This window comes from Hippopotamus amphibius, chromosome 13 (genome assembly GCF_030028045.1).
Source record: "Hippopotamus amphibius kiboko isolate mHipAmp2 chromosome 13, mHipAmp2.hap2, whole genome shotgun sequence".
Lineage (NCBI taxonomy): Eukaryota > Metazoa > Chordata > Mammalia > Artiodactyla > Hippopotamidae > Hippopotamus > Hippopotamus amphibius.
The window spans coordinates 92,330,960-92,353,844 of NC_080198.1; the positions used below are offsets into that span (position 1 = coordinate 92,330,960).

The window sequence follows — 22,885 nt, forward strand, 5'->3', positions numbered from 1 at the left end:
GCCTGCCCTTTCCCTGGCTCCATCCCCCAGCGGCTCCCTCCCAGCTCCCTGTTCCAGCCTCCATCTCAGCCACACCAGCCCTTAAGACCTCCTGAGAGGGGCGCTCTGGCGGAGAAGGTCAGCTTGGGGAGGGCTGGGGGAGCTGAGAGACGCACTCCGGTTCCTGCGGTTCCAGCGAGGCTCTCTGGCAGCCCCCCGTCGCAGCTCAGCGCAGTCCGGAAGCAGCTCCCCATTCGCTTGGAGGAGGGAGAGAGATGATCTCTTTCCTCGGCAAGTGGCTCCTGTCTTATCTGCACCTGGGCATCTCCTGGCAGACACACAGATACACCAGACAGACAGACAGAGACACAAACAAAAAGGACACCCCGTCCCCCTATTCATAGTCGAGGGACGGGAGCGGCCACCCTCTCCCATCCTCCCCGCCCCAACGAGACACACCCAAAGACTGACGGCCAGACGCAGGAGCCCGCACAGAGAAAACAGACCAGAGAAATACGCAGAGACGAGGACAGGCAGACACTCACGCACACGGACGCTTTCGGGCTCACCTAGGCCTCCGCGATCTGGGGCGGAGAAGCTCAGGGGCACCAGAGCAGCGCACGCCCCCGCGGAGCCCCCGACGCCCCGCTGCGCCGCGGCCCCGCCCCCGCGGCCACCCCCTCGGGCCCGCTCGGGGCGACCCCCGCCCCGAATCCTAACTCCGGGAGCCGGCGGGAGGCACCTGTCGCCCGGGCAGGGCTGGGTCAGGCGGCCACGGCTCAGGGGACAGAGCCGCGGACAGCGGGCGCGTCGGGACGCGCGGATAGGGGAGCGGGAGGACGCGCGGCAGTCGGGGCAGGGCTGGCTCCAGGCCGAGGCACCAGCCGCGAGGAGCGGCCCGCGTGGGTCCAGAGTGGGTGGAAGTGTTGTTCCAGACATTGCGGCGGGAGGGGAAGTGGGCAGGGCGCATTGGGGAGCGCGAAGAAGCCGGGGTCAGCCCGGGTCAGCCCGGATCAGTAGGTTGGGGACGGTGGTAAGTGGATCGGGTGGGTACCGTGACCGAGGGCAGCGGGCAGCAGGCGGGAGATCAGGCGTCCGAGGGTGATCAGGACAAAGGGCTGAGTGGCAGAGGGCGTCGGGGCTAGGGCAGGGGACAGGGGCAGCAGGTGGGGCCCCGGTCGCGGCACCCCCGGGACTAGACTCAGTGAGGGTCCCTCAATGATGCCCGAAGGCCAGGGGGCGCCTGCCTCTCCCCAGGCGGCTCGGAGCACCCCAGACAGGGGCTCGTCGGGGCCCTTGGCCTGCCCGCCGCCCCAGCTCCCGGCCTCGGGGTCCCCGGGGTCCCTGGCTCCTCGGCGGGGCGCCATCCGCGCCAGCTTCCCGCAGAAGCTGGCCGAGGCGCTGAGCAGCCAGTATGGGCTGAACGTGTTCGTGGCAGGGCTGCTGTTCCTGCTGGCCTGGGCCGTGCACGCCTCGGGCGTGGGCAAGAGCCACCTGCTGTGCTTCCTCACGGCGCTCATGCTGCTGCAGCTGCTCTGGATGCTCTGGTACATGGTGCGCAGCGCCGCGCAGCGCCGCCTCATCCGCCTCAAGGACAAGCACGCCGGCGCGCGCTGGCTCCGCGGTGAGTCTCCCAAGCAGCGAACCCGCCGGCGGGCGAGTGCGCGGCGAACCCAGGCTGCTCGCCCGCTAGTTGCAGCGCGACAGCACCTCTGCGCCATTTCCTCTTTGGACGTCTCTCCTTTAGTCTTTTCTCCCTCCGTCTTCCTGTACATCTTTTCTGCCCCTCTCCGCCACCCTTCCCTTCTCTCTCCCCTCTCCACCTTCAGGCTCTTGCCTTAACTTCCATCATTGGAGCTACAGTTACGCAAACGTGTTCACATCTTTCTTTGGCTTAAAGCCCTGGCTTGGTTCCGCTGACCCCATGACGGAGGCCATACTCCCTATCCTGGCATTCAAGGCCCTCTAAGATGTGATTCCAGACGGCCTCTTTAGTTTTTTTTTTTTTAATTTTTTTAAATTTTTTTTGGGGGGTACACCAGGTTCAATCATCTGTTTTTATACACATATCCCCGTATTCCCTCCCTTCCTTGACTCCCCCCCCCCCACGAATCCCCCCCCCCGCCCCCGCCTCTTTAGTTTTATCCTCTCCTTTGCCCACATTCTGTGCTCCAGGCTTTCAGTTCTCATCACAGAATTTCGTTCTTCCCTGCCTTTGCATATTCTGTTCCCTCCTGCTGGAATGCCTCCAGGCTGCCTTGCTTTACAAGACGGGGCTCAGGCCCCACCCTGTCCTTCCCAGTGATATTTTTCAGACCCCCTCTCTCACCTTTTGTGGTTCTGACCACACTCCTTCACCCCTCACTGCACCCTGGGAAGGCACTGTTCTTCTCGTTGACACTTCTGTCCCCTCCACCACACTGGGGGAATTCTAAGATGCTCATCTCAGTCCTAGAGCCAACTCAGGGCCTGGCAGAGAGCAGGTGCTAAGAAAATGTGGTTGGGATGAATGATGTAATCGATGAGTGGATACTCGTTCAGGCAACAGGGAATAGAAGCACTTGCTAAGTACTCACAATACATTGCTTGAAATCTTGTCAAGACAGGAGCCCTCCCCTCCTCAAGGACCTTGCACTCTTGAAAGGGAGATAGACATGATGCCCGTCAAAGGGAGGAGGTGGTGGGGAGTCTGATTGTGGAGAAAGCCAGTGTCTGAGATATCTTCATGGGAGGGACTGGGTACATTTCACTCTCTGTGGTCCAGGCACATCACACATCTCTGCTTGAATTCTCATGTTAGATCTGAATTTGTCTTTCTCAGAGTGTGGCTGTCGCTTTCCTTGCGTGATCTTGTGCAAGTTACTTCATCTCCCCACTCCCCTAGTTTCAGCCTGTGTAGAATGGGAATCACACACATGGATTCCAGTGGGACCAGTGACGGCTGGGTACAGGGTGGGTGCCCAGCACATGTTTACTCTCCTTCCCACTCACATTCCTTTCAAAGTTCTGCCCCAATGCCCCCTTCTCCACACCCCTGGCAGGACTTACTCCTCAAATCCCACAGGCCACCACGGCTCTCTCTGTGTAGAGCTCTTTGGCCCTTGTCAATTTCTGCCTTGTCTTATGACTAGTGGGATATGAGCCTTGTCGTCCGGATGAGATTTGAGGTTTCTTAGGCTCAGGCACTGTGTCTAGTTCATCTTGCCTTTGGAAAAATTGCACACAGCTGCAGGGTGGCCCAAATTCCTGCTCTGAAAGTGGTTGTTTCGGGAGGTTCATGGTTCTGTGACCCTACACATGGCAGGGAATCCAGTGTCACAGCAAACAAACAAGCAAGCAAGCAGGCAAACAAACAAGGAAACAAGAACGAAACATTATTTTGAGGCTGTTGATTTAAACAGGCTAAAAAATATCACACACACAGGCTTTTGACCTAGGCTTTCCTGTCTGTAGTGGCAGGATCCTTCCTCACTTCCTTCCTACTCTGTCCTTCTGTTCTTCCTTCTTCCTTCTCTTCTTCCTCTCTTCTCATCCATCCCTTCGTTTCTCCATCATCCATCCCTGTTCCATGCTCCCCCTCCTCCCTCCTTTCCTTTCTCTCACCCTCCCTCCCTCTCTCCCTCCTTCCTCTTTTTCTTTCTCCTCCCTTCCCCTCATCCTTCCATCCTCTCTCCCTCTCTCCTTTTGCTATCCTTCCTCTCTCCCTCCCCCACCCTGTTCTTCCTTACTCTTCCCTCCTCTCTCTCTCCCTCCTTCCAGGAAGACTCTAAGCATTGCGGCTCCATCAATAGGTGAATGGTGGTGCCGTTTCCGTGATTGGGAAGACAAAAGGAGGAGTAAGGGCGGGGAAGCAGAATCAGGATTCCTCTTGTGGACATGTTACATTCGAGATGCCCATTAGACACACCAGGTAGAACTGGAGTAGATGAGGCAGGGTAGAGAGAGCACATAGTAGGTGTTCAGTAAAGGGTGTGGCTGTTTAGACACTCAGCAAGTTGCCCCATAATAACATAGCTATTCAAGTGAGGCATGTGGATGATGGAAATGGTGCTGATCCTGGAAGACTTGGCTTGATGTCTCAGCTCTGTTACCTTCACCTTTCTGAGTCCTGGTTTCTTCATCAGTAAAATAAGAATCCCAGCTGCCTCTCAGGGAGGAGCTGGGAGATGTTGAGTGAAAGCCGTTTGCAAAGCACTTTCTATCCCTATAAACGAGCTGCAGTTTATCAAAGAAGCAAAAGCCTAATTATCCCAAAAGTACACCAGGAGGCCATGGTGCCAAGGGAAGTACCTTCAGCCCCAGCAGAGACTGAGGTTTTCCCTGGAATCCTAGCTGGAAAGACAGGTTTGACTTAGCTCTGCCCTGGCTTCTGTGATGGTCTTAGAACTCTGGGGCTCTGGGAAAGAGCCAGCCTGTGGAATTTTGGGCACTGAGGTTTTCCAGAGAAAGTTTTTGGGTCTTGGTACGGGCTGTGAGGCATTTCTTTGAGCAGAAAGCATTCTGTCCCACCCACTGGGTGTGAGAAAGTGAAGACTTTCTTTGGAACAAAAAATACTGACCTATTTTTAAAAATCAGTAGAAATGATCAATTATTCATCCAGATCCTCTATTTGCTAAGTAAAGAGATTGATTTCTTCTGGAAGAAGTGGTAGCAGCTGGGATATCTTGTGCCAGCCCGGTGTGTCCAGTGACATGAAAACCCAATGAATAGCCATTTCATCCTGTTAATTACCAGGGTCCTGTTTCTGTTCTGTTTCTGGTCTCTTAAAAGACCACAGTGGCGAAGGTAGTTTTTTTTCTTGTTTCTGGCCTGTCTCAAGGCCAGAGAAGTGTTATTAACACCAAATCATGGCAATGACAACAATAAGACTAATAGCCACGTATATTGAGTGTGTTCAGAATGCTGGTACATTAGAGGTGTTGTCCCAGTTGTTTGTCACGGTGATGTTTTCTTTGTGTGTGTGTAATCACTCCCGAATCTACTTTATGAGATTTTTTTACAAAGTGCTTTTTACTGCAAATGAGGCACATTACATCTCTGTCCAGGGCGCTGTCCTTGGAAAAGGGCTGCTCAGAGCACTGTGTTCCTTATTCCTAAGGGGCTACAAGAAAAGGGGCAGATGTGAGCTACTTATGTAAGATCTGCCCAGGACAGGTGGCTGTACAAACTGTAGAGATAAAGGGCAGGACGCAATGATGGGTTTTAGAAAGAGGCCGTCCCCACGTGTAAGCAAGTGAAGGTTGCTAAAAGAAATGACTCCGAGTACATGTGTGAAGAGGGGCGGGGTGCCGTGGAGGATGGTGGCAGAGAGCAGAGGAAGAAGGACAGGGAGGGATGAAGGCTGCAGGACATGAGGATGCAACCGTTCCTGCACCCAGGGGAGCCCGGAGTCTGGTAGTGCAGCCAGGACTCACAGAAACTGCTGCAGGTTGATTGACAGGATTGCAAAACCCGGTGTGTGGCAACGTCCAGTGCGGCCGAGGAGGGAGCGGTCAGGGTGGGTCCCTGTGGGATTCCAGCCCACCCTGCTGACTTCCGGGCAGATGCAGCAAGTTCATGAACGTGGGTCTGGGCTTCACTTTGTCTCCCTCCTCAGAATGCACATTCATCTCAATCTGATGGTCTCACTCCTCTGCCGACACAGCCTCTCCAGACACTCCTTGTTTCCTTGGGCTTCTGTCCCTGCTATGGGTATAGCGAGCCCATGTCAGCGTGTCCAGCAATTCTCCTCCTTTTTTTTTTTTAAACAATAGTTTTTTTTGAGATATGGTCCACATACTCTGCAACTCACCCATTTAAGGTGCACAAGCTGATGGTTTGTAGGATATTCACAGATAATGTGCAACCATCACCACAGTCAATTTTTAGAACGTTTTATCATCTCAAAAAGAAACCCTGTGCCCTTTAGCTATCACCCCCCTGTACCTCTTATCCCCCCACCTCAGAGCCCCCCTCAGGAACAGGCAACCATGGATCTACTTTCTATCTCTAGATTTGCCTGGTCTGGACCTTTTTATAAATGGAATCACATAATATGTCATCTTGGCGACTGACTTTCACTTAGTGTAATGTTTTCAATCTCCCAGCGGTTCTTGAGGTGGGGGTTATCGCCCCCATTTTCCAGACCAGGAAGCTGAAAGGGCATCAGGGGGAGGGTTGAGCCCCTGTCCCTGGAACTATTCGCATAGAGTGAGAAAGAGAAGAGGGACAAGCTCCTGGCTTCGGGGCAGAGGGTGTGATATTAGCAGGTGACAGAGAAGGCAAAACCCCTAACTTCCATTCAGCTTCTGTCCTCTTCATTGAGCAGAGGGATCTTTGGAACTTGCAGGGAACAACAGAGAAGGTGGCCAAGCCCATGGCACCGGAACAACTTTTGTGACGTCTGGGCAGAAACTTTGGTCCGGTTTCGTTCAACAGCCTGGACTGGGCTCCCATTCTGTGCCAGGCACTGGGTGGGCCCTGGGGACAGCAGGATGCTTGGGTGTGGCCCTGCACAGAGGGCTCCAGGAGGGGGCGAGGACGGTGCCGACAGTGGGGGTGGGGTGCGGGCGGCAGCACACCATGGCTAAGAGCTCCCTGCCCCTCCCCGCCCTTTGCATGCAACCTCATTTTCTGCCCAGGTTTCCTCATCTGTAAAATGCGGAGGATGTTACCCCCCCATCACATAGGGTTGTATGAGAATCAGTGAGTTAGTACACATAAAACACTTAGAGAAACCTGTGGTGTGTTGTAAGAGAAATACATTATTATTATGAATTAAATGATTCAGTGTTATGATGTACAAGGGTTCGGTGCATGGGCGGAAGGGTAGCCTGGGGCAAGGTTTTGGGGGTTTAGGAAAGCATCCCAGAGGAGGGACTTCTGCTTTTGCTGGAGTCTGGAACTGAGTCTAGAGATGTCGGCAAGATCTGTGTTAGCTGGAATCCTACCTGTGGGCTTCAGAGCTTGGTTTTGTCTGGTGGGTAGGGGGGAGCCATTGAAGGTTTTGAAGAAAGGGAGAGAAGTGATCCTACTTGTATTTCAGAATGATCACTCTGTCTGCAGGGTGCGACCTGGTTTTCAAAGGAGTGAAAGAGGAGGCTAGGAGATTAGTTGGGAATTAAATGGACTTAGGGAGAGTATGTAGGGTCTCAGGAAGCTATCCTGAGTTTTAAAAGTGATGAAAGAATACACAGAATATAGAGAACTGAGCGTGACAGGAATACCCAGAAAAGTTCTGGAGCAGATCAAGATGCACGGGGTTTTGTGCAATTCCCTCAGGAAGGGAGCAGTGATCCCCAAGGCCCAGCCTGGGGTCACTATGAGAGAGTCTTGCCTAACTGCCTGCATTATCTTACATGTTTGGGGGTTTGGGATAGGATTTCTGCTCTAGTAGAAAATATAAACCTAATGTCAGGATTTCAGCTTCGTGATGTAGCTGCCCAAAAAGCTGATGCTAGTTGGGCATTGATTGGAAAGGAAATCAGGCTGAACGTGGAGTGTCACATCCCCCTTTAAGCATCACGTGGGTGCCTGTAGGACGGTGGTCCCAGGATGAGCGAAAGGACGTACAGTCCAAGAGACAGAGGATGTGGAGATGGTGGGATAGAAAATGCTGCAGCTCCACTCCTGTCAGCTCCAGGTCAGCAAACGAGAGTCACTTCTTCAAGGAAGCCTTTCCTGATGCCTTCATACCAGGTGCAGCTTCCGGGTCGTATGTTCTAATAACACCCTGTTTGTTTTCTTCCTAGCACTTCTCAAGCAGGAGATTGTGTCATTCAGTATGTTTGTCGATCCAACCAGATGGTGAGCTCTTGAAGGCAGAGACCCTGTCTGAATGTGCTTATCATTATAACCTGAGCTCCTGGCACACTGCCTAACATGTCACGAGTGCCAATTAATATTTACCGAATCATCAAATGAATGAATGGATGGATGAGTGGATGAAGGAATGAGTGAATGATGACAGAGTCTCCAGGGAAGAGGATGGCAGTTCTGGAATGCTGACTGCAGGTCAATGTGGGGAAGAGCATTCTAATCTAAGCACCAGCTGGTGATGGAAGGGTGAGCCTCCCAGCCCTGAGCATGTCCAGATGGAGACCAGATAGCCGCTGGTCATGATGCACTGGGAAGCGTCCTTGCAGGAGATGGGAGACGTAGACTAACTTTGTGGGACCTTTCACCTCTAAGAGCCTATGGTTGAAGTGTCTAGACTCCTAGGAGGGATCTGGGAGCCTAACACAAGGAGGGGTCTCCCCTCTGCCAACACTAGATATTTTAGGATGAATCTCAAGTAATGTGGCTGGGGAACTTTCTAATCGGTTCTAATTCATTAAGTTTTCTTTGTGGTTGAGTGCTGCTGCTGCTGCTAACATCCCATTTATAGAATTTTGTATTTGTGGGGCACTGTACTAGGCGCTTTTCATGTCATGACTCATTTAATCTCCTCTGCAGCCCTAGGAGATGGTCAGCCTTATTATTATTGTCCACATTTTACAGATGAGGAAACTGAGGCCCAGAGAAGTTAAGTAATTGTTCAAGGTCATCAACTATAATAAGTGGTAGAAGATGGATTTGAAGCTGGGCAGTTGGCACCTAACACTACACTCTGTGTACGGTGTTTTGTAACAGAATTGACTTTTGTCAGTATGCAAGATGATATTATAAAACCCAGTTCATCAATCATATGATTCAATTCTTCTATGTCCTACCTTATGTCTACTAGATCTGTCTAGTTCTTAAAGTCTTCCACTATGTTTTTTTTTTTAAGTAGCAGTTAAATATACAAAACAAAAATGATTTTATTTGGGCCATTTGATTATTGTATCTTCCTCATACATTATGCTTTTTTCTGCGTGTGTAGTGACAAAGGTGGAAGAATTCTTTATCCTACGTATTACAGTGAACCTTAAATCCCACATGGTCTGATATTAATATTGCTTTTCCTCCTTTCTTTTTCTTTGCATTGTCTACATCCTCTTGGTCCACCCCCTATTTTCCAGTATTATCACTTAGTTAAAATTCTTTACAAAAGAATTCCAAATTTATATGTTTCATATAAAGAACATATAGCTAGGTTTTGTTTTTAATTCAATATTTTCATCTTTATTTACTAATTAATGGGAGACAGATCATTCTAATTGTAATGATTTGTATCTTGAACTTTATTGTTTCTATTTTTCTGTATGATGATTATAATGATTTATTTTACATATTGTTGGCTCATTTGCCTTTTCCACATTTGCTTTCGGAGTGATTGAACATTCTCATGTGTTTTTCTGTTCCATTAACGGCTAGCTTTCCTTCCCTCATTCTCATCACCAGATGCACATTACTCCATTCTTATTCGAAAACAAAACATCAAACATTTTCCTCAGCAAGACACATTGCTTCCCCCTCCAAGATCCTCCTACTTCCTGTCTACTCCAGTGAGATAAGTCCTTTAGAATACATTTGTTCCCTTCTTTTCCATCTCTTTACCATGAGAGCTTTGAAAGGTTTTTCGTCTCTGCTCCCAACCCAGTCATCTTCAATTTCATTCCGTATCACGTCTTTATATAGCCTGTAAATTACACATTTCCAGACAGTTTTTCATCCATTTGGATTTGACTTTTATCTTGTTTTATTCATTCATTCATTCATTCATTTAATTTATTTATGGCTGTGTTGGGTCTTTGTTGCTGTGTGCAGGCTTTCTCTAGTTGAGGTGAGCGGGGGCTACTCTTCGTTGTGGTGCACAGGCTTCTCAGTGTGGTGGCTTCTCTTATTGTGGAGCACAGGCTCTAGGCACTCAGGCTTCAGTAGTTGTGGCACACGGGCTTCAGTAGTTGTGGCACATGGGCTTAGTTGCTCCTCAGCATGCGGGATCCTCCCAGACCAGGGATCGAACCCGTGTCCCCTGCATTGGCAGGCGGACTCCTATCCACTGTGCCACCAAGGAAGTTCCATCGTTTTCTTTTCTATTAATCTGTTTATCTATCTACTGGACTATTCACTCATCCATCCACCCATCCATCCATCCATGCATCCATCTGCCCTCCTTCCATCTATCCTTCCATCCATCATCCATCCATCCACCCTCCCTTCCTTCTCTCCTTCCTTCTATTATATGTCCATCTACCTCTTCAATCTATTGCAAAGTTCATTGCTCACTAATGTTCCCTCTCCTCTTCATCTTCTCTAGTTAAGAGGACTCTCTCCTAATTCCCTGGTTGTTTGGTTAAAGCCCTTTTTCAGGTGAGTTACGTGATTGATATTTTTCTCCCATCCTTTTTTGTCTGTTCAGTTGCCACCTTCTCAGAGACTCCTTTTCTGACAATCACCGTCAACCTCAGTTCTCTTCCCTGCTTTATCTTCCTTCATGTACTTAGCACTTCCTGACATTTCTTCTGTTTATTTATTTGTTTATTTTTCTGTCTTCCCCCCTAGAATGTTAAGCTCACCAAGGACAGATACTTTATTTTACTGACATTTTCACACCCCAAGTGCCTGGATGGTAATTGGACAACAAATAGTTGTCACACAGTTATATCTGGCATACCTTGAAGTATCTTTCTGTCTTTTGCCCTGGCAAGTGGGTGCCTTCTTGGCTGGGAATAGGGTTCTTGGGAAGCATCCTTTCCTTGCAGTGGACTCTAGCTACTTTTCCACTGGCTTCTGGTTTCCCACGATGCAGGTGAAAGTCTGGTGCCAGCTCGTCCCTCTATATTTTGTGGACACCATAGTTTATGCAATATTATACATGTGTATTTCTGTTTCTCCAGCAATCTTATTTGTCTACCTTTGAGGCCCTGGCAAAATACCTCATGTGTAATAGGAGTCACTAAAATATTTGTTGTAGAAATAAATGTGGGGAAGGATGGATGAAGGAAGGAAGGGCTTTAAGAGCGCGAGAAGGCACGTGATGTCTTTGTCACAACTCTTGAAGTGTCAGTGACAGAGATCAGTGGTTCCCAAGGTGGGGTCCCAGACCAACAGCATCACCCCACCTGTGAATTTGATAGAGATGCAAATTTGGGGCCCCCACCCCAGGCCTATTGAATCAGAAACTGGGGGTGGGACCCAGCACTCTGTGTTTTAACAGGCCCTCCAGGTGATTCCGACGCAGGCTCAACTTTGAGAACCACTGCTGCGGACCAGTCTCATTTTATAGATGGGAAAACCGAGGTCAGGAGCATGGAAGTGACCTGTCTGAACTCCCATGTTCCATCGGTGGCACAGCCAAGTCCCCAGAGTTAAAGCCTGTGCCCTTGCCACCCAACCAAGATGCCTTACCTCATCTTGCTATTTCTCTCTGTGATCAAAACGAACCAGGCATTTGTCAAACCATTTCAAAGCCCTGGGATTGAATCTCTACTCTTACGAAGTTTCCGATTTCACCTGGGGGGGTTTCCAGGATTTAAGAAAATGTGACTTAGAGTTGTTTCTATAAGGCTTTGAGCAGTGGAAAGGAGCCAGGCGATTGCATTACTCTTCACTGGAGGCTCCTTAGGCCAGAGCTGTAATGGGATAGCTCCCTGCATGGCTCATGCCTTCTCTCTTCTCTTGCCATAATGCATGTCACACACGATCCAGTTTCCACCGTTCGTGGGAGAGAACGTGTGAATGGTGGTCAATGTTGGCCCAGCAGAGGAATTAGGGACTTTGACGTTGATCAAGTCCCCACCATCGTTATGTTTTTCTTGCCGTTTTTTCTTCATTTGATCACCGAGTTTCTTTTTAATGTATTTTGCATATTCTTTCCCAGTTTTATTCATATGCATATTTTTTGTTTGTTGTCCGCCACGCTGGATGTGCCATCAAAGAACTGTCTTCGCTTCACTAGCACAGCCAGTGCCGCTGCTATAGACCCTCCCTATCATTTTGAAAAAATAAACTTTCTATTTTATAGGAGAGTTGCAAAGATAGTACAGAGAGTCCCTGTACACCTTGTACCCCTTACTTTGATTATTTAGAGAGCAGGATTTGAGGATCAGAGAACTGAGATTTTTGAGCGGAACAGGGACACTCTTAGACTGATCATTTTGGGGGGTAAAGCTTCTAGAGGACTTCTGTTGCTTTGGCCAAACTTTGTTGAATGCACCTCGTTTATCAGACCCTGGAATGTGCATGAGGTCAGTGCAGTGATAAACAAGACATAATATTGTCTTTTACTTTCAGCTTATGGGGCCATTAGGTGATATTGCTTTATATATATTCAAAAATTTTTAATTGTGATAAAATATATGTAACATAAAACTTACCAACTTAATCACTTTAAGTGTACAGTTCAGTGGTAAGTACATTCATATTGTGAATTAATTACAGTTAATGTCCAACACTCTTTCCTCTTGTAAAACTAAAAGTCTGTATCATTAAACAACTCCCATTACCCCCTCACCCCAGCCCCTGGCAGCCACCATTTTACTTTTTGTCCCTATGAATTTAACTATTCTAAGGAATTTCATATCATATGAGCACCATCATACAGCATTTGTCTTTTTGTGACTGGCTTTTTTCACTTGACACAATGTCCTAAATGTTCATCCATGGTGTAGCATGTGTCAGGATGCCTTTCCTTTCTAAAACTGAATCATCTTCCTTCGCACACACATGCCACACTTTCTTTATCCATTCATCCGTTGATGGACACTGGGCTGCTTTCACCTTTAGGCTGTTGTGAATAATGCTGCCATGAACATGGGTGGACAAATATCCCTTTGTGTACCTGCTTTTGATCCTTTTGGGTATAAATCCAGAAGTGGAATTGCTGGACCATGTAGAGTTATTGTTTTTAATTGTTTGAGCAACTGCCATACTGTTTTCCAGAGTGGCTACACCATTTTACATTCCCATCAACAGTGTATAAGGGTTCCAATTTCTCTGCATCGTTGCAAACATTTGTTATTATTTTACCTCTCTCCTCCCTCCCTCCCTCCTTCCCTCCTTTCCTCCCTTCCTGCCTTTCCCTCCTCCCCTCCTCTCTCCACCCCTCCCCCTCTCCTTCCCCCCTCCTCCCACCCTTTTTCTTTCTCTTTCCTTTTTGGGTAGCAGCCATCCTAATGCCTGTGAGGTGGTATTTCCTAGTGATTTTCATTTTCATTTCCCTAATGGTTAATGATGTTGAGCATCTTTTCATGTGTTAATCATCCATTTACATATGTTCTTTGGAGAAATATCTATTCAAGTTCTTTGCTTATTTTTTAATTTTTATTTATTTATTTATTTATTTATTTATTTATTTATTTATTTGTTTGTTTGTTGGCTGCGTTGGGTCTTCATTGCTGCATGAGGGCTTTCTCTAGTTGCGGAGAGCGGGGTCCAGGAGAGCAGGGTACACTTCATTGTGGTGCGTGGGCTCCTCAGTGCGGTGGCTTCTCTTGTGGAGCACAGGCTCTAGGTTTGAGGGCTTCAGTAGTTGTGGCACACTGGCTTAGTAGCTCTGAGGCCTGTGGGATCTTCCTGGACCAGGGTTTGAACCCATGTCCCCTGTGTTGGCAGGGAGATTCTTAACCACTGCACCGCCAGGGAAGCCCCTGTTTTTTTTTTTTTAATGGTTACATTGTAGTTCTTTATAGAGTCTGGATACTCAGACCTTATCAGATATAGGATCTGCGAATATTTTCTGCCATTCTGTGGGTTGATAGTGTCCTCTGATGCATTTTTTTTTTCATTTTGATGTAGTCAAATTTACCCAGTTTGCATGTGGATACCCAGTTTCCCAGCACCAGGTGTTGAAACAAATGTCCTTTCCCCATTGAATTGTCTTGGCACCCTTGGCAAAATTCATCTGACCATATATGCTAGGGTTTAATATAATTTATTCTGAAATGGTATCAGTACATATTAACACTCATGTGTGTGTGTTTCTACCCCTCTTCTCCCCCAATTCAGGTAGCATCACACTGTTTGCCGTCATCACCATCATCCTGGGATGCCTAAAAATCGGGTACTTTGTTGGATTTTCTGAGTGTTTATCAGCCACCGAAGGAGTTTTCCCTGTCACCCATGCAGTACATACTCTGCTGCAGGTAAACCACACCATGTCTGTTTGCTGCCTTGATCCTCGTCAACTGTATCCCAGGGTGTATGAAACAGTCCTTCCGCTGCCTCCCCTGTAAAGTGGGACTGTGTCCCCTTGCCCATTTTTGTGAGAATCTTAAGGGGCAGAGAACACTGATGAAGAATCAGGAAACCCTGCCAAGTTGGAGTCCACCAGAAAAGGCTTGGGGGGATTTTAATTAACCGTTTTGTTGCAGGAAGGGAGACCCCCTTCCAGGGCCTGAGAGGGGGCTCTTTTCTAACACTAGGAAATGAACTGTCCGAGGAGACACACGCGCGGACAAAGCGAGAGACTTTATTGGGAAGGGGCGCCCGGGCAGAGCGCAGGAGGGTGAGGGAACCCCGGAGGACTGTTCTGCCACGTGGCTCGCAGTCTCAGGTTTTATGGTGATGGGGTCAGTTTCCGGGTTGTCTCTGGCCAATCACTCTGACTTAGGGTCCTTTCCGGCGGCTCGCATCTCTCAGCCAAGATGGATTCCAGCGAGGAGGATTCTGGGAGGCGGGTGGGACGTGTGGACTCGTGTCTCCTTTTGACCTTTCCTGTATTCTTCCTGTTGGTGGTGGCTTGTTAGTTCAGTGTTCCTTACCAGGATTTCCTGTTGTAAAATAACTCATGCAAATTGTTACTGTCTGCCTGGGCCAGGGTGGGCTGTTTCAGTCTGTGTTTCCCCCAACAGTTTTACTGAGATGTAATTTACATACCATACAATTCACTGATTCAAAGTGTACATTTCCGTGGTTTAGTATATTCATAGGGTTGAGCAACCATCACCATAATCCACTTTAGAACATTTTCATCACCCCCAAAAGAAACTTTGTGCCATTACAGTCACTTCTCTGAGTCACTGAGACACTTTTTTTTGTTGTCTTTTTGTTTGTTTACTTACTTGTGGATTAAAATCTTCAGAAATGTATGAGAGGTTCCTTCTCAGCCTTGGTCAACTTGGTGTGGCTAAGAAATAAGGATTTGATATATAATTTAAATCTATAACTTAGGATCAGAAAAATCTCAAGTTTGAAAAAGCCTGAGATGGGTCTCCAGTGTAGATTGCATCCTTGGCAGAAATTCCTGGAAATGGCTGTCAGAGTTGAGATAACAGTAAAAGTAATAAGTAGTATGTCTATAGGACTTTTGCAAAGTACTTTTCATTTTCACTTCATTTAATGCTTTCAACAGCTCCACGAAAACAACTGTCGGATTGTCACACTAAGGAAGAAGAGAGGACAAATGACTTGCCCCAAGTCACAGCCAAGACGCCATGATTCTTTTTTTTTTTAAATTGAAGTATAGTTGATTTACAATGTTGTGTTAATTTCTGCTGTATAACAAAGTGATTTAGTTATACATATATATACATTCTTCATACATATATATACACCATTCTTATCCATATATACCTTCTACATACATACATATATATATATATGTTCTTATACGTATATATATTATGTTCTCCATGATTCTTCTCCACATAGGTCACCCTGGAAGACCATGAACTTGGTCCAGGGATACCGTTATTGCTCAAAATATTTCTGCATTCCTGACTGAGGAACATCCTTCAGAACCAATTTCTCACCTCCGAATGCCAATGAGGCCATTTTTAATCTCCGTCTTTTATAAAAAAGTGATCTCTGCTCTGCACTCAGGCGACTGCCAGTGAGCTCTTGGTGACCTTACGCAGTTTTTTGAGATCAAACATATTCTCACAAGTGAAGCTCTTTGAGAGATGAGCTTGGCAGCAGTTTGCCTCTGTGGGAGCGTCCATGGAACAGGGCGGCAGCTTCCAGGGAGACAGGTTTGAAAGGGGCACCTTGAGTTTGGAGAATTGTTAAGGGCTGAATCGTGTCCCCCATGTTCATGTGTTGAAGTCCTAACCTCCAGGACCTCAGAATGTGACTGTGTGGAGACAGGGTCTTGACAGAGGCAATTAAGGCTGAATAATAGGTCGTGAGGGTGGGCCTGATCCAATAGGACTGGCATCCCTATGAGAGGAGGAGCGGAGGACACACACACACAGTGTGAGGACACTGAAGGGAAGCGGCGTCTGCAGGGCAAGGAGAGGGGCCTCAGGAGGAACCAACCTGCTAATACCTTGATCTCTGGTATTAATCTCTGGTATTAATTTTGGTTGTTTTAAACCACCCAGTCTGTGGTACTTTGTCTTGGAAGTGCCAGTAAAGGAAAACAAGAGTTAACTGGCTATTTATTCCAGGTGCATCCAATCCCATGATGACAGTCTTATAGTGATGCCAGTGACAATGTGGAAAGCCTTACGGGACCAGAAAAAACTTCCTTCCTCCCTTTCTTCCTCCTTCCCTCCCTCCTTCCTCCCTCCCTCCTTCCTCCCTCCCTCCTTCCTCCCTCCCTCCTTCCTCCCTCCCTCTTTCCTCTCTCCCCCATTCCTCCTTCTCTCCTCCCTCCCCCCTTCCTCCTTCCCTCTCTCCCTCCCCCATCCTTCCCTCCTTCCTCCTTCCCTTCCTTCCTACCCTCTCCTTACCCCCTACCCTTCCTTCCACATGGAGCAAACGCTGTGTTCAGTACTGTGAGTCCAGGGGTGAAACGCCGTGGTCTGTGCCCTTCGGACATGTCAGAGGGGGGAGACAATCACAGAACCAGACAATGGCAACACTGGGGCTCGATGCATTAACAAAGTCACTGGGTGACGAGGAAGCACCAGGGAGGCCCTCTCACCAGCTTTGGGGTGAGGGGCGCTTGTCAAGGACAGAGGGGTGTGGTGTGTCAGACACCATTACAGAGGAGATTTGGGGCTGTGCAGTCTCTTCACATGATGGGGAGAAGATGTGTGGGCTGTGAGGGAAGTGAGAGGGTTGATGGCTGGACTGGAGGCATGGTTTAGTGTAGGGCTTATAAGCAGAGACTCTGGTCAGACTACCTGGCTTTGGCTCATACCAGCAGTGTGACCTCAGGCAAACGTCTTAACTTCTCTGGGCCTCATGGGTCTCATCTATAAAATACCTCCTTCATGGGGTCGTTGTAAGGATTAAGGTGCTGTGTGTGTCCAGCGCTTTGCCGTCAGTGCTTGGTCAAGGCTGACGGCCACTTAGGAACTTTGACTTTACCTTGAGGGCAATGGGGAGCCACTGAAGGTTCTGGGCAGAGGAAAGACCTGGATGGATGTGAGTTTTCAAAATACTACTCGTTACTTGGTGGGTTGGGGATCTCTTTCTTCCTAATTTAAGGCATTTTGTCAGTAGGTCAATTAACCAATCTTTCTATACCCATTGGACACTTACTATGTGCATTTGCTTCATTAGATGATGGGAGAAAAAAAACCATCACTTTCAAAAACATACTATTTATTTTTAAATTGTGGGAAAATACACATACCATAACATTTGCCACCTTAGCCATTTTTACGTGTGCGGTTCAGCAGTGTTAAGTATATTCACATTGTTGTGCAACCAATCAGCACAGCTCTTTCATCTTGCAAAGGAAATTCTATCCGCTTTAAACACCAACTCCTGATTCCCACCATCCCCAGCCCCTGGCAACTGCCATTCAACTTTCCCTCTCTATAAATTTGACCACTTTCTGTCTCTTTAAATCAGACAAGTAGACTCATACAGGATTTGTCCTTTTGTGACTGGCTTATTTCACCTGGCATGATGTTCTCAAGGTTCATGCATGCGGTAACACGTGTCAGAATTTTCTGACTTGTTAAGGCTGAATACGAGTCCATTGTGTGGATGGACCGTGCTTTTTGTATCTGTTCACCCACTGACGGACACGGGTTTCTTCCATCTTTTGACCATTGTGGATGATGCTACTGTGAACATGGGTGCACACATATCTTTTTAAGGCCCAGCTTTCAATTTTTTTTTGGATTTGTACCCAGAAGTGGGATTGCTGGGTTGTATGGTAATTAAAGAATATTTATTTTAAAAATATAACATTACTGAACAAATTGAAAAAGACTAAAAATGCATTGGTAAGCCCTTTAACTGAAATGTTTGTTGCTGTTTCTATGTGTTCCCTCCATTCTTTGTCCTCAAGTGTACATTCTTGGCAAAATTTTACATATAAGATGCAGAATTTTTTGTTTTGAGCTTTTCACTTAAAAATCATAAACTTGTTTGTGTTATGTAGTCTTTATCAAAGCATCATTTAAGTAGTTCCCTAACTAAGAATTCGTAGATAAAAACTACTTTACGAGGGTGAGTCAAAAATTATCCTCACCCCAGTTATATTGAAACTTCTATAAATCCTACGGCCAGAGTGCAGATAATTTTTGACGAACTCTCATACTTCAGTGTTTCCCTGTTGCTGGGCTGACTGTTATCTTTACCAGGAGTCACTGCTATCTGTTTTTTAAATGGTTAGATGTTTCAAGAATCACGCCTGAAAGTGTTTTCCAGAGCAGGATAGTAAATCTTAGGTGAAATGATGTGGAAGAGAGAGTACTTGTAAGTGTATTTTCTTGTGTGTTGTCTGATTTTCTTTTTATAGCACTTAATTGAAAATGAAGGCTAAACAAACAAATTTATAAAGTGCCCAGCTGTGTTTGGCACATAGTAGGTGCTCAACATGTGTCTGTGTCTAAATAAGGTCTCAAATGCTTTTAGAGCTCAGAAAGTGCCTAGGACAGGGGAGATACTCATTCAGTGTCTGCAAATGAGTAAGCTGACAGCAGAGCGATTTTGCTGAAAATGTACCCACTCCAGGTGCTATTCTAAGTGGTTGACACAGCTCATCTCATTTCCCTGCTCACAACATGCTCCAAGGTGGGTTCCATTATCATATCTATTTCATAGATGGAAAAACAGACTTGCCCAAGGCTGAGGGAGCCAGGATTTGCACACAGGTCTGATACAGCCCCCATCCTGAGTTGCTTCTAGTGTCTGCATGGCCAGGGGCCTGGGCAGCATATGTAATAGAAGTGAAATAAAAGACCAGCTTGAATTAATTCTATTCCTCTTTTTTTGTTTTGTTTTTGTTTTTGTTTTGTTTTCTTTTGGCTGCATTGGGTCTTCGTGGCTGTGCGCGGGCAGAGCAGGGGCTACTCCTCCTTGTGGTACTCAGGCTTCTCACTGCAGTGGCTTCTCTTGTTGTGGAGCACAGGCTCTAGAGCGCTTGGGCTTCAGTAGTTGTGGCACGTGGGCTCAGTAGTCATGGCTCGCAGGCTCTAGAGCGCAGGCTCAGTAGTTGTGGCTCACGGGCTTAGTTGATCCGCGGCATGTGGGATCTTCCGGACCAGGGATCGGACCCGTGTCCCCTGCATTGGCAGGCGGATTCTTAACCACTGCGCCACCAGGGAAGTCCCCTGTTCCTCATTTAAAGCACTCAAAGTCTGGTTTCTGGCCACTGGCATAGTAGCCGTTCAAGTGGTTATTTCTTGAATGAAGCCCAATAAGGATGATATGAACAGGTGAAAGGGGTTACAGCAAGCAGGCTGCCACTCCCCAAGCCCCGCCCACGGCAGACTCAGCACCATTTCCTCCTAAACCTGGAGGCTTCCCTGTGGTTCTAAGGGCAGTGCTCCGGGGCCACTGTGGACCCCTCCCCCTCTAGGGAATGGCAGCACCACCTGAGATGGGGATAGTGACTTGCCCTTTTTGGGTGGGGAGGTCACTGACGTCCCCAGCATTTTCCACACCTTTCCCTTAGGTTTTATAGCTTCTCAAGGGTGCAGATGTAGTGATGGCTTTCGCACTGATGTATCTTTCCTTTCTTCCCTTATTTCCGTCTAGGTGTACTTTCTTTGGGGGCACGCAAAGGATATCATCCAATCTTTCAAAACACTGGAAAGGTAAAAATCATGGGTAATTGCTTATGTGTTGAATTTAGTGTTCGTTTAGAACAAACAAAACTCATCACTGCTATCTTGCTTGGGTTTTAAATATATGACCCACTCTCCTCTCCATCCTGAGAAGCAAAGCCATCACTTGTGGCCCGGGGAGGGGACCCTCCACTTTTGGCCTCTTCGGGGACAGCCATGGAAGTAAGGTGATGTGGGTTAAATTTCACTTCTGCTGTCTTAGAGACTTCCCCTTTATGAGCCTCAGTTTTCCTCATCTGTAAAATGGAAATAATAGCATAGTCAACCTCTGGGGACTGAATGAAGTAATTGACATAAAACTTGTTCCTGGCATAGAATAAGGACTCCGTAAGTGTTGGCTCTATTATTATCTCTGTTCACCTCTCTCGAGATGATTGTGAGGATCAAGGGAGAGAATCTATAGGATAAGAGTGTGAATTGCCTAAATTCAAGGTATGGTTATCATGCAAGAAGCCCTCTGAGGAATCAAGGGATTGCTGTTTGCTTCCTAGAAAGATCCCTCATCATATAAACTGTCACTGAGGAACAGAAAATTACCCCAGTACCACTTGAAATGAAAACTGCTATTTAAGAGACTGACTTATGTATGACCGCTGGTTGGAACAATATTTTGATAGGCTATTGAATTAGAAATAACTTTCACCAGCTTCGTTACACAAAAAGGATCAGCTTCAACAAGCAGTGGGGCATCTATTGAGTTCCTACTGTGTGCAGAGCCTGCAGCCAGGCACTGGTGGTGATATGCAGAGGTAATGGACCAAGGTGTCCAGGCATCTGAGCATCATTCCAGGAGTGTGCGGCCTGTGTTCTCCTCTGCGCAGCCCCAAGCAGTGGCCTTGGCAGCCTTAACACAAGAAACCATGCCTCCTGGCAGGGGAGGGGCCAGAAGTGGTGCCACTGCTCCTACCTCCAGGGGAGGAGAATGGACAGATGGGGTCCAATAGATAAGTCAGGGACAAATGAAGTCCAGGCCCCAAGGACCCAGCAAAGGCAGCTTTAATTGTCCCTTAGGGCAGGACAAAGACTTCCACATCCATCCTCATATTTCTGAGCTCTGTCAGGGTAACCATGGTAACTATTCTTCTCCTCATTAAATGGATGTGGAAGTGGGTTCCAGCAGGCTAGGGGACTTACCTGCATCTCCAGGGTGCCAGCGGCCAGCCAGGGATTGCCATCAGGTTTCCTGCATTTCATGGCCGGGCAGTGACGAGCATGTGTGCGTCACCTGCTCCTCCTAACACCAGTGAGGCTGGGCTTCACTCGCAGCTTGAGGAGGACACTTGCTGATTTTGTTCTGGGGAGTGGGTTTCACTTCATCTACTCCATAACATTCTTTTAAAAAATGTAGTTTTTTTCCTGATAAAACTTGTAAGGATACAGTGGAATTTAAAAATCACCATCATGCCACTGTTAGGGACTGAATGTTTATGTCCCCGCAAAATGCATATGTTGAAGCCCTAACCCCCAAAGGTGGTGCCTTTGGGAAGCAATTAGGTCATGAGGTCATAAGGGTGCAGCCCCATGATGGGATTAGTGTCTTTATAGAAGAGGGAGAGATACCAGATCTCTCCCGCCCCACCCCCTGACCCCGAGTGCACCCAGAGGAAAGGCCACCTGAGGACAAAGTGACAGGCAGCCGTCTGCAAGCCAAAAAGAGAGGCACCGCCGGAAACCAGCTCTGCTGGCAACTTGATCTTGGACTTTGAGCCTCTAGAACTATGAGAAATAAATATCTGTTGTTTTGTTATAGCAGCCAGAGCTGACTAAGACGGCCACTACCCAGAGGTAACTACTATTCACATTTTGATCTTCTTTCTTCCAGTAAAGACTGGAAGATAGCTATATAGATATATATTTTTTCTTTTTCCTTTTTTTTACAATTGTGGTCCTGCTCTTCTTGCTGTGCTTTTTCTCTCCATTTTGTCATTAACATTTCCCCTGTCAGTCTTTTTCTACACCACAATCTTTATTGATTGCATATTATGCCATTGCTATAGTTGATCAAATTAACATGTGTTGTATTAGTCAGCTCAGGCAGCCATCATAGAACTCCACACACTGGGTGGGGGAGGAGGAGCTTAAATGACAGAAATGTATCTTCTCACAGTTCTGGAGGCTCCAAGTCCAAGGTCAAAGTGCCAGCAGGTTGGTTTCTGGTGAGGCCTCTCTTCCTGACCTCAGGCCCTCCCTTCTCACCGTGTTCTCACATGGTCCTTCCTCTGGGCAGGGAGAGAGAGAGCTCTCTGGTGTCTTTTCCTCTTCTTATAAGGACACCAGTCCTATTGGATCAGGGCCCCACCCTTATGACCACATTTAACCTCAGTTACCTTCTTACACCCCATCTCCAAGTACAGCCGCATTGGGGGTTAGGGTTTCACCAAGTAAATTTTGATGGGACACAGTTCAGTCCATAACACCTTTTGTTGGACATCGAATTTGTCTGAAAGTTTTTGTTATTATAAATAGTACTGTGATGAACATCTTTGGTTACAAATATTTTTGAACATCTCTGATTTTTTAAAAAATTTATTTTATTGAAGTTTACTTGATTTACAATGTTGTGTTAATTTCTACCATATAGGACAGTGATTCAGTTGTGTACATTTCTTTTCCATTACAATTTATTACAGGATATTGAACATAGTTCCTTGTGCTATAAACAAAGTTCCCAACTTTGCTTATCCTTTGCTTATTTGCTTATTTTCTTTTTTTTAAATAAATTTATTTAATTAGTTAATTAATTAATTTATTGGCTGTGTTGGGTCTTCATTGCTGCACACGGGCTTTCTCTAGTTGCTGCGAGTGGGGGCTACTCTTCATTGTGGTGCGCAGGCTCCTCATTGTAGTGGCTGCTCTTGTTGTGGAGCACAGGCCCTAGGTGCATGGGCTTCAGTAATTGCGGCACGTGGGCTCAGTAGTTGTGGCTCACGGGCTCCAGAGCACAGGCTCAATAGTTGTGGCTCACGGGCTTAGTTGCTCCGTGGCATGTGGAATCTTCCCAGGGCAGGGCTCGAACCCGTGTCCCCTGCATTGGCAGCTGGATTCTTTACCACTGCAACACCTAGGAAGTCCTGGTTATTTTCTTGTG

General features: G+C 47.2%; 1 protein-coding gene across 1 annotated transcript in view; it reads left to right on the forward strand.

Annotated features, from left to right (window-relative positions):
• Positions 1-1,197: 1,197 nt before the first annotated feature.
• Positions 1,198-22,885, forward strand: part of OTOP1 (otopetrin 1) — a 35,818-nt gene continuing 14,130 nt past the window's right edge. Inside the window, exons 1-3 of the mRNA XM_057706718.1 lie at positions 1,198-1,603; positions 13,832-13,968; positions 19,709-19,767. Of these exons, the coding sequence (XP_057562701.1) occupies positions 1,198-1,603; positions 13,832-13,968; positions 19,709-19,767 (602 nt within the window). The remainder of the gene's footprint in view (positions 1,604-13,831; positions 13,969-19,708; positions 19,768-22,885) is intronic.